Genomic DNA, 11,961 nt, shown 5'->3' on the forward strand with positions numbered 1-11,961 from the left:
TACTGGTCCCTTTCTCTCCTTTAAGATCTCTTTGGGATATAAGCCCAGTAGTAGCACTGCCGGATCAACAGGTATGCACAGTTTGATAATGTTTTGGGCATAATTCCAGATTGCTCTCCAGAATGGTTGGATCCATTCACAATTCCACCAAAAATGTATCAGTGTCCCAGTTTTTCCTCATCCCCTCCAACAATTCATCATTATTTTTTCCTGTCATCTTAGCCAATCTGACAGGTGTGTAGTGGTATCTCAGAGTTGTCTTAATTTGCATTTCTCTGATCAATAGTGATTTGGAACACTTTCATATCAGTGGAAATAGTTTCAATTTCATCATCTGAAAATTGTCTGTTCACAGAGTTGATGTAGTCTTGAAGAAGCTTCTAGTTACATGATGAAGTATCCAGAAGTGTAGCCAAATGGGACATAAATGGGTCTGGTATTTTAAGGGCAGTTGAGGTAGCCGATTCTTTCACCTGAACACTATTTAGAGCGTCTCAATACTATGTTTTATTATCTACTTTATGTAAATGTTCTAAACATGAATGGTGAATGTATATTCCTTCTGAGTGACATATAACTGGGATAGAGAGGAAAATCTTAATGACAAATGATACATCATCATCATCATCATCATCATCATTATCATTTGAGCCATAATTTTCCAACAAGTAGTAGGGAAGGGGAGAGTATTGAACTACAAATTAAAGTTATGAATAAATATATGAAATATTTCATGTGGATGATTCATTTACAATTTAAAAAACCCCAGATCGAATCTGAAACAGGGATTCTTAAGATGAGGTCTCTGAACTAAAAAAAACTGAAAAAACTATTTCAATATAGTTTCCTTTGTTATCATATGTGTTTTATTTTGTTCATTTAAAAATATTATTCTCAGGTGCCCCTAGGTTACACCAAACTATCAAAATGGGTCCATGACACAAAAAGATTAAAATCCATGACTGAGAAGAGGACCTGGGCCAAAGTAGGATGAAGATGTTTGCTGCAATTAGGATAACTCCCTAGCAACTCTACCAAACAGAAAAGAGCAAGTGTTCTACTTCCTCTACCTAACTTAGATCATAAAAATACTATTCCTTATTTCATGGGGCACCCTACATCTTCTTTACTACCTATGAAGTGTCTATCTTGGGCTATAAAAAAACTGTGATCAACTAGAATGTTTAAGGAATAGATGATTCTTGTGAAGTGAATGCTGAGGGTAGGGAGCTGGTTATTAGAGGGACAATGGGATATAAACTGAGAGAGCATTAAATCTGGAATCAGAAGACTGGCTTCTCATTATGGCTCCAGCTCTTATGAGCCAGGTGACCCTGGCCAAGTTAATTAACATCTCAGATGCTTGATTTTCTCTTTAATAAAATGAAGACAATAGTAACTTGCTATGCCTATGTTCCATGGTTGTTTTCAGGCTCAAATGAGATAATGGATGTAAAATGCTTTGCAAATCCTAAATATATAATGTTGACTTTTGATCATATTTTCCCACCACTTAGATTGAAAATCTTTCTACAATACCTGATTTTACTTTCTTGTCTTATAAATTAATATGTTATGAACACATGACAATTCAATCTTATAACTTAGGATCTTTTGGGGGTGTAGGGTCCTTGTTTTGAATATCTATTATCACTGTACACAACTAAAGATGGATAGGGGAAAATTAGGAAATTGGATGGATATACAGGAACTCCAGGACATGAATCACATAACTACTAGAGGAAATTTGGTTCCCAAAGGAGAGAACACAAAAAGATAAGAGAGACAAGGACAGCATATAGCAATGAAATTAAAAGGAAGTGGGTGTATAGTGTCAAGGAAGGTCCAGAGTCAATAATCAGCACATTGCTCTCCCTTTGTTCAGTAAATTTAGAGTGTCTAGTGTTTTGACTAAACCCTCACATATTTCAATGTGAAATATTTTCCCTTTAAATGAGAAGTTCTTCAGAAGAACATTGTACATAATAACAGCAACATTGTATGATCAACTACGATAGACTTCTCAGGAATACAGTGATCCAAGACAATTCTAAAAGACACATGATAGAAAATGTCATCCACATCCAGACAAACAATTATGGAGTCTGAATGCAGATGGGATCCTATTTTCACTTATAACTTCCCCCCCTCATGTTTTTCTTTTGTTCTGATTCTTCATTCACAAGACTAATATGAAAATGTTTGACATGATTGTACATGTATAGCCATTATTGGATTGCTTGCTGTCCTGGGGAAGGAAGGGAGAGAGGGAGAAAAATTTGGAACTCAAAGTCTTACAAATATGCATGTTTAAAACTATCTTTACATATAGTTGGGAAAATACTATTAGGTGCAAAAATATGAGGAGTTCTTAGCCTGTAATTCATGAATTCACACAAAAAGTTTTTGATAGCTATATTTTAATATAATTGGTTTCTTTTATAATTCTGTATAGTTTATTTTATGCATGTAGAGAAATGATCCTGTTTCTAAGAAAATGATTTTGAAAAGGTATCAGTAGTCTAATCCTTTATGGGATCTCTGACACCAAAAAGGTTAAGAACCTATGCCTTAAGTTCTTTTCTCCATTTCAGGTTTTGGACACTCTGAACTGTCTGAAAGCTTGGGTTTTCAATCTTAGGAAGAGTTTCTAGCAGATTTTAATTGTTGGAAGCAATGGGACTGACTTAAATTAATCCAGGACAGCTCCAGACGTTTTGTAACTGAACAATAGCTGGTGGCTAATCATTCCTCTTTCTAAAAGAAAAAAACAAAAAACCCGATTACACACACAGGCATACACAATACGACCAAACAAAAGCCTGAAGAAAATGGGAAGTGATCCAAATTGAGTCATGACTGATGGTGAGGATTAAATGAGTAAACATCAATGTCTTTATAGACAGCCTGGGCTTTGTGGAAAACTTTAGAATTTTCAGCTGTTTTAGAATTTTTATAATGCTTCAAGCATTTCAACTTCTTTTGTTCTTTTCTTTTTTCCTCTTTGTGGGATGATTGTTCACAACATGTTAGTTAAAAAGTATTTACTGGGTGCTTATTGTGTGGTGCCTCTGTGTTAGGTCTGTCAAGGGATATGGGAAAAAAATAAGACAAGAGTCCCTGTCCTCAGGAGGTTTAAAGTTTGGTTGAGGGAGACAGAACATGAACACATGGAAAGACTTGAGGATCCCTAGAAAGTTATGCTTCAGCAAATGCTACAGAGGAAACTGAAGTTACGAATCATAATAAAAATACTAACAACAACAATTATGAGAGGGCTAGGGGGATAGACTTGCGAATTCACTGGAACAGAGAAGTCCTGGTGAAGAAGCTTCCTCTAAAATTATCTTTGAGAATTGCCTTCCATCTTGAGTAGCTAAGAGTCTATAAAATAGGTTGGAATCAGGTTGTGAAATCAATTCAGAGAACAAGCATTTATTAAGTGCTTACTAAGTGTCAAGCTCTACTAAGGGTTTTAGATGCTAAAGACAGGAGTTTATATATGATCCTAAAGGTAACAGACAGCCATGGAAGTTTTTGAGTGGGGAAGGGCATGGTCAATCCTATGCTTTAAGAAATAACACTTTCAGAAGTCCCTTGGAAGATGGATTAGAGAAGAGAAAGATTTGAGCCCAGAAAATGAATTAGGAAGTTATTATAATCCTCTAATCAAGAGTTAATGAAGGTGTGGTTTTAGGAATAGAGAGGAGAGAAATGAGAAATGTGGAGGTAGACATCAACAAGACTTGCCAAATGATTAAACATATAGGGTGAAAGACATATCATTTAAGATCTTTTACAAATTACCTCCAAATTTTCTTTTGATTTTTTTTCAAATTCTATACTCTCCTGCTGCTTTCAAGCTACTCCTGACTGTGCCAGAAATACATTCCTTTTCCTTTCTCTCCCTTTGTCTTTCTATGAATGGGTTTATCTTCTAAAATAGATCCCTTTTATCCAGGAAGTCCTCCTTGATGGCCAAGCATAAAAGGCCTTTACTTTCCTCATCTCCAGAATTGTTGAGTCTGCTGTTTTGACTTTTTTCTTACCGTATTTTTTGACATAGTATAGTGATTTGTGGGTTTCTTATCCTCTACAATCTGTAAACTCCTTGAATAGAGGCACTTTTCTCCATCTTGTTATAGCTGTTATAGTAAGTATTTAATTAATAATTAATCTAGTTTTTAAAAATTGTCATTTTAATATTCTTGGTATAACTATCCTAAGTCACTGATTTTTGGGGATGTATTGCAAGTTTTTTTAAACTAGGACTTTTTAAACTTTTAAATCAATATTTATTAATGATTCTGGTCTGTAGTTCTCTTTCTTTGCATTGTCTATCCCTGGTTTAGGCATTAGGACCACATTTGTCTCACTAAAGATGTTTGATAGAACATTTTTTTCTATTTTTGAGACTAACTTATTTACAGCCATGTTCTTTAAATGCTTGATCAAGTTAATTCACGTTTAACTGACTTGTAAAAAGTTTTAGGTTACTATTAATGTTGCCTTAACTTTGCTTCTCCCAAAATGGAAAAGTCCACGATACCCTGGAGGAAGGTTGGGATGATATTCCAGGGTCATTCGAAGTCAGTACACAATGGTGGGCTCCTAGAGGTAAGGACAATAATCATTGTTTTTTAACTATTTCCAGCTTCTTTCACAGTGCCTGTCACAGAGCAGGTGCTTAACATTCCTTTGAACTATCATCTTGGGTGTTCGTACAAAGTTTGGAATTTTGAGTTACAATATTCTTTGCAGTTGTGTTAACATCACACAGGGCAGTATTCTTGGAAACAGTTTCTAAAACTTTAGTACTCCTGAAAATGGAGACTTGTAAAAGGTACTCTGTAATTATTCATGTAGCCACAGAAAAAGAGGGCTAGGAATTCCAGCTTTTTAAAAGAGGTTGATAGTTTGTGGAGTTAGCATTTTAATTCATTAGTCCTTTAGAATATAAAAATTAAGAGCACATCCTCTCCCTCTCCCCCAAGTAGTTAATGTAGAATTTGGGTTGTTAGTATTCAGTAGTTAGATGATATATTTATGCCATTTCTGGCAGCAAGCTTAAGATGCAAATATTTAGCTCACATTATACAATGTGAGCTCCATTACTGACCTCTAAGGACCCCATTCATAATGGAGTTTAGCTAGACAGGAGGAGAGGAACAATCAGTCACTTCAGTGCATAGCAAATAGGCTATGGATTTCCCTGAATTGTGAGGTTACTAAGACATACCAGGATGTTGGCAGCTTTTATACAGCCGCTGTATAGATGTGGCAATGTTTGGAGGGACTGTGATGAGTGGGAATGATAAAGGGGGTCAGGAAGAGACCCAGTACTTTTTTCAAAGGAAGACTACACCACCCTTGTCCCAAACTTGAATAAAACACCCATTAAAAGGAGGAGGGTCCCTTTCGATTTGGTTCAATTGCTTTTTGTTGTGACTCCATAGTGCAGGGAAAAGAATTTGAGGCTGGGGGAGTTTAAACAGATAGGAAGGAAAAAGCATTCCTTTGGAGAACTTCTATTGTCTCAGACAGAATAAATATTTATAGAAAAGGTTCAAGGGAACCTATTTGTAATCTCCTGCTGAAGAGGTATTTGGGAGATTTAAATGTAAACCTATGCTTAAGTGAATGTTTATCAGATTATTTTTCCCAGGGAAAACTAAGAAACCTAAAATATAAAATCTAATTGTATACTCAAATAAAATTGAGTACCACTTTAAATTATCCTAGATTTATATTACATTCTGTAGTGAAATATACAACAAATGGGATTCCATTATAATTCTTGCCTTTCAAAGGATCCATAATTTGCCTTAAACAAATGATTTTTCACATTTCTTCTTCACATTAGAATTTCCCCTCCAAAATTGATTGTGTCAAAGTTATTAATGTCCAAATATTGTCTTAATTATTTCATAGCTCTGAATTTGGAGGGAACTATTTAGAGCAACCTGTTTCATCTGTAAAAGAAGGTAATGAAGTGTTGGTTACCACTAGGAAATCTTGTAAATCTTTAAAATGGAAATTGCGGCTAAATTTGCTCAAGATCCCGGAGGCTTACACAATCTAATGTAATTAAGACACTGTCACATTACACAACTCATCTTGTGCAAAAATTGGGATATATGGGCTCTGCTTTAGTTTACTCTTAGTTTAATCTCCTAAACTCTGACATCATCACTGTCAAATGCCAAGCTTTTTCACTAACTCTCCACTGGGGGAAAATGGTACTTTCTAAAGACAAAATCTTAGCTCAAGATTCAAGAAACATAGGAAAGTCCTTTAGTTAGGTTAAAAGTTATGTGATGATTCCAAGCTTAGATGTCCTAAAAAAAAAAAAAAAAAAAAAAAAAAGTCAAACTGATTTATTGACTAGATGCCTAGATAAACTGGGTTAGTGTTCAAAGCTTTTCAAAATCCCAACTGTAAGGAAATTTGAAATATTTGGTACTCAATTTCATAATGTCTCATTCCCCTCCCCACCTTCCCCAGAAGGATCATCTTTCATACACATTGGCCTTGGCTTGAAAAGCTTTTAACTAGCGACACGAAATATAAACAAAGTCAATCACAGAGATACAAATGGAACACCAAATAGTTTTCTTTTTCCTTTTATTAACAGCTTAACACAGACTGTATGCTGCAGGTTTTTGGACTAACCCAATACTGAAAAACAACCATCTAACACTTGACTCAAAAGTTTTGGTTGTAAGTGCCAATGTCTACATCAGAACCACACTAGTGTAAACCATACAATTTCAAAGGAATAAGGGGAAAAAGTTGAAACTGGAATGGACAGATTATTTATGTACAAACAGCAGAGCAGAGTTTTTTCTAGCTTTAAGTCACTTACCACATACTAAAAGTATTTAACTTCACATTTTCTACAGCTATACAGTCAGACAAATATTAACATTTTCAAACCAAGCAATGGCCACAGGTCCTGCCTAGACACTCATCAACATGGAACATTAACAAATGCATATAAATAAATCAATTACACGTAACAAAAACATCCCTAAAGTAAAAAATAAAAACAAAAACCCAACAAATTCCAACAGGAAATAATAAGCTGTACATTATGGTCAGTCTTTTGTATCTAAAAAAAGTGTAACTTTAAAAAAAAGTTCTTTTATTATAAAAAATTCTTTAGGTCTTGAAAGATGGTGTTAGCTGGAGTGGAAACTTGAGGATTCTGACTCAGTAGAAACAGAAGAATGTCCTCCCCTTTTGCCCTTTGAAAGTATCTTAAGGCTTGAGCCTCTGCTAACTGATGTCAGTGCATTCTGTGCAGAAGTTTTAAATTTGGCACCAAGGAAGGCATAGAGGATGGGATTCAGACAACAATGAAAAAAAGCCACTGCCTCTGTGATGGAGATCCATTTGTGCACTGCGTTGTCAAAATCACAGTCCTGCTTGATCACCTCCAGGAGTACAAATATGTCTATACTGATTCCAATATAGTAAGGCAGCCAGCAGGCGAAAAAAGCCAGGATAAGTATGACTGTTGTCTTCAGAGCTTTTCGTTTCTGGTGACCCTTAGAATGTGACAACTTGGAGATGATAATGCAGTAACATGTCAGGATGATCAGGCCAGGTAAAACAAGTCCAACTAGGATATGCTGAAACTGGAAAGAAATAATCCACTTCTCATGAGGGTACTGCCGGTCACAAAAAGTCCTTCCAGTACCTTCACTTGTCTTGGCAAAAATGAAATCAGGAACTGTCAGCAGGACAGCAGGCAGCCACACACCTAAATATACTATCTTTTCTGCCAACAACTTTCTTGGTCTCTGACTGTTGGTTGCATGAACGATTGCCAGGTATCGATCTAAACTAATAAAAGCCAGAATCAAGACACTGCCATACAGATTGACTGTATATATGACATGTACCGCCTTGCACAGGAAATTTCCAAAGTACCAGCTTGCAGCAGCATCCACAGCCCAAAAAGGTAGAGTGATAACAAACAGAAGATCAGCTACCGATAGGTGCAGCCTGTACTTGTCAGTCATGCTTCTCAACTTCTTCTGGTAACCCACGACAATGATAACCAATCCATTGCCCACAATGCCGGTCAAAAAGATGATGGAATACACCGTAGGTAGAAAGATGCGGTTGAAATCTGCGTTTTCTTGCCGGAAACACGGTTCTTTACCATCGTAATCACCTGAGCCAAACCCATCTGTACTGTTATCATGAAACTCAATGATGGGGCCTGTATAGGGCTGCAAGGAAACAGAAGAAACGTAAATGACAGGAAATTACAGACCCGGTAGCTATCAAGTTAGGATCTATCAAGAGCCTTGATTTTTTTTTTTTTTTTTAAACAAAAGCAATCCAACTCGCCGCCCCCTTCCCTATAAAAATTCTTCCCAGGGGAAACAACTTCCCTAGTGAAGGGAGGAGCATCCTTAGGATAGTACCATTTCTTTGCAATTCCTCATCAACAACTCCTAAAGCCACATAGTAGTTTAGATTCTTCTGTTAAGTTCAACCTCAGAGAAATCTTTAAACCGCGCCTACTTTTCTTGGGCGGGGACCGGTGGGGGAGTTGGAGGATGATTCAATAAAGCGGAGTCGGGTCAAAGCATTCTTAGCAATAAAAACAGATGGAGAAAGGACCGCGTAGCACCCACAAAAGGCACTATTCTCCACTGAGACAACTCCCCCCCCCCCCCCCCCGCACAAATCACTATATCTTTGAGCCACAAAAGGTCAGGTTACGGGAATATACCCAAACCGTGTGCCTGAGGTGTGTCTGGCAGGCATGCAAGACCGTGCCCATTAACACTTACACCCCCACCCCTCCCAAGTGTTTATTCCTTCAGGTTATTCTTGAAGTTTGCTGGGCGGATCTTCGCTTCCCCGGGTGGAGAAGGAGCTGTTGTTTGGGTCACGCGTTCTGGACTTCTACCTCCTCGCCCTAAGTTTCATTTCCTCCCTCTCACTAGTTCCAACGTCAACCATGGTCTAGTAAGTAATGTTCCCCCCTCCTCATTTTCCTCCCACCTATTCATTTCCCCCGCAACCCTTCCACTGGCCTAAGTAATGGGATGTAGAGGGCAGCAGCTGGAACCCGCGCACAGGGGAGCGATCAGCCTGCTGTCCGGTGCGAATACAACTGTCCATTATCCTCAAGGCACACGAGTTTCTACTCTACACTCCCTACCTCTCCAGCGCTTTCCTCAACTTTATCCCTCTCCCATTGCAACCAGACTAGCAAGAGCCCTGAAAGCATCCTCCAACAGTCCAGTACCCCTAGCCGACCCGATCTAGGCGTTCTGTTGCGCATTTGAGAGCACGGCGGCTCCACCCTGGATGCCTTTGAATCGCGCGCCACAGTGGGAGGAAGCGAAAACTAGGGGTGGGGGTTCAAAAGGCAGGAGGAAACCACTGACAGTTAAAACTGCGGCTTTTGAACCAAACCGATTTGTACACTTGCATTCCCTGTCTCCTCCAAGCAATTCAGAAGAGGATTAAGCACCCTCTCCAACTCCGCGCGCCTCCTAGTCTAGCTCGCAAAGTTGACTCGGACGCTTAGCCTCAAGGCAAAACCAGCCTCCCACTGCTAGGAGACGCCCCACACCAAAGCAGAGATCCCGGGGCGCCCGAGCTGCTGACCAACTGCAACCGTACAGTGTCTACAAATACCAACTCCAAAGAAACAGCAATGCTATCTTATGCCATAGGTTTTTAAGATTTAGTACGAGACTTACAATCTCCAAAGAGTTTCTGAATTACTCCAAATCCAACCCTCCACTCTCCGCCAGTCCTCCCCCACCAAAAAAAAAAAAAAACAAAAAAAAACCCTCATTCTTCGGGCACAGCACAGATCGTTTTTAAGTGTTGGGGACGCAGATGAGAGAATAAGTAGTTTTCTTTGTCCCTTCCTTTTCCAGGCTGCACCTGGGAATCATGAACAACTCCGAGCGAGGTACAAACACATTTACTGGACAGAAAACTGGGCGCATCCTTTAAAAAAGTCACCCGGGAATTCACCTTCATCTTTCCCTGGTCCCAGAGCGCGGCCGTTTGCCCCAATTTTTACCATCTCTCCAGCAGCCAGTTATTTCCCAGTCTCTTCCCACATCTGCACTGAATGCACCTTTTTGTTTGCAAACAACGCGCAAGAAGCCAAGCCAGTCAAAGCAAGTCCGACCTCAGTGACTCGCGCCCAGCTTAGCAGCCCAAGTCAAATTTGAAGAAAAAAGGAGAGCGAGCGAGCTGCAAACCTTTTTTCTATTTCATCCTGCTATCCCTAGGAATAACAACTGTCAGTTGCCCCGTTGAGAGTTAGAAGCCCTGCAAATGGGCATTCCCTAAAAGTTAGGGAATCGGGCAGCTGTGGTCTGTCTACCTAGGAAAAGAGAGAAAGCATCTGCAACCCAAGAAATAAGGAGATCAAAACTGAACTTACATACAGATCATCTCCGCTGTTTGAACCCATGCTTGCAGCAAAAGCAGCAAGCAGTAGTAGCGTCTGCCTCCGCCCAAACACACTACTTCCCAAACCACTTTACAACCTTCAGCCACAACCAACAAACTCTGAAGTTTCGCGGAGAATCCGACTTTTATAAATCACGCTCGGAGGCGGAGGGGCGCATGCGTCCTACCCGATGGAGCGGGGAGGGAGAATTGCTTGCTTTGAGTCCTTTGAATAGACGGGGCGGGGGCCGGGGGAGGAGTTGGGAAGGGGGAGACTAGGGGCGGGAGAAGGGTACCGCGGTTAGTCTGGCTGAGTCTGTTAGGGAAGCCCCGGTGCAATACACGCAATGAACTTCGTCACGTACTGTTGTTTTTTTGGCGGGGAAGATGGGCAAAGAATTTAGAAGGAGGAACAGAGAATTGGTCACCTAGTTAGGTCCTCCTCTAGATGAAAAAAGATTCTCCTAGAATCCTTTTGAATGTAGTATGTTAGACTTGGAAGGTATCATCTTGTCCTATCCTTTATTTGACAAAGGAAACTTATGGACCAGAACAGGGACCTAAGGTCATAGAGCTAGTTTCTAATAGAGCCTGGAATTTGCGATCTCAATTCAGGGCAGTTTTCACTACAGCAGGTCCTAACGCTGCACCCTCTTCCCCCTTTTTTTCCTTTGGAGAGATTCAATAAGAGGACATCTATTTGGGACTTTTTCACTTAACTAGTAACAAGTGAAGATGAGCCAAGAGCAGAGGATAGGTATCGATCAAAAATCACATTTTGGAAGAATTTAAATGCTAAAGGAGTGGGGATGAGAATGAGGGGACAAAATGTAAAACCCAGGGACAGGTAGGTTGGGGGATGAAGTAATTCGAGAAAAAAAATCATCTCAGCTTACCTTTATGTCCTAAAATTCCTAATAAGAGTCTGAACAGAATAAAATAGTACATGAAGAATCCGGAGAGGCTGATTTCGAAAGCCTTCCTGCGGCAGATGAAGTTTGAACCAATTAGTTGAACCAAAATTAGTGCATTTCTCTACCAGAAAGGGAAAAAAAAAAGATTGTTCCAATCAACCAGTTAATCAACAGGCATTTATTAAGGTGTTTCTTAAGCCCGTGAGGATATAGGGACAAAAGTGGAACAGTGGGGTATGTTTTTGGTAAGGGCGGTGAACAAGGGAACAAATCTTGTGTTAGCTTGATGAGAAAGGAGCCAGGGCAGCGGAGGTTGGGGAGGTGGGGGTTCCGTGCACGACTTAGTTGTTAGGGTAAAGAGTTGAAGATACTACATACAACAGAAAGCCAACCTCATGTACCTCCTCTTTTTTCCGCAGCCTCTCAGCCTTGAGTCACCAAAATGGGCGTTTTTATCTGTATAAGGCAGGGGGAGCTGTGCAATCTAATAAGAGTAGGGAGGCGGTACCAAGCTGCCGCAGGTTGGGCATTTTTCTTGACCCTGTCCTACCATCATCTCTAGGAATATAGAAACCAAATCGAACACTTCACCCCTACCTCAGAGCCC

At 39.6% G+C, this 11,961-nt stretch overlaps 1 protein-coding gene across 1 annotated transcript; it reads right to left on the bottom strand.

Moving 5' to 3' along the window:
* Positions 1-6,607: 6,607 nt before the first annotated feature.
* On the bottom strand, positions 6,608-10,569 carry CXCR4 (C-X-C motif chemokine receptor 4). Its single transcript, XM_051985805.1, has 2 exons — positions 10,433-10,569; positions 6,608-8,240 (listed from the first exon to the last, which is right to left on the bottom strand). Exons 1-2 carry the CDS (start codon positions 10,460-10,462, stop codon positions 7,182-7,184), a joined length of 1,089 nt encoding a protein of 362 aa, XP_051841765.1. The 5' UTR covers positions 10,463-10,569; the 3' UTR covers positions 6,608-7,181.
* Between the last annotated feature and the right edge of the window lie 1,392 nt (positions 10,570-11,961).

The sequence above is a fragment of the Antechinus flavipes genome, chromosome 3 (assembly GCF_016432865.1).
Source record: "Antechinus flavipes isolate AdamAnt ecotype Samford, QLD, Australia chromosome 3, AdamAnt_v2, whole genome shotgun sequence".
NCBI classification, from domain to species: domain Eukaryota; kingdom Metazoa; phylum Chordata; class Mammalia; order Dasyuromorphia; family Dasyuridae; genus Antechinus; species Antechinus flavipes.

What these genes read in the sequence shown, in the direction of transcription:
- CXCR4 (XM_051985805.1), bottom strand. Translation starts at nt 10,462, where the DNA reads ATGGGTTCAAACAGCGGAGATGATCTGTAT. An exon ending in ACAGCGGAGATGATCTGTAT is followed by an intron (nt 8,241 to 10,432) that starts GTAAGTTCAGTT and finishes GTTTCCTTGCAG; the next exon opens with CCCTATACAGGCCCCATCAT.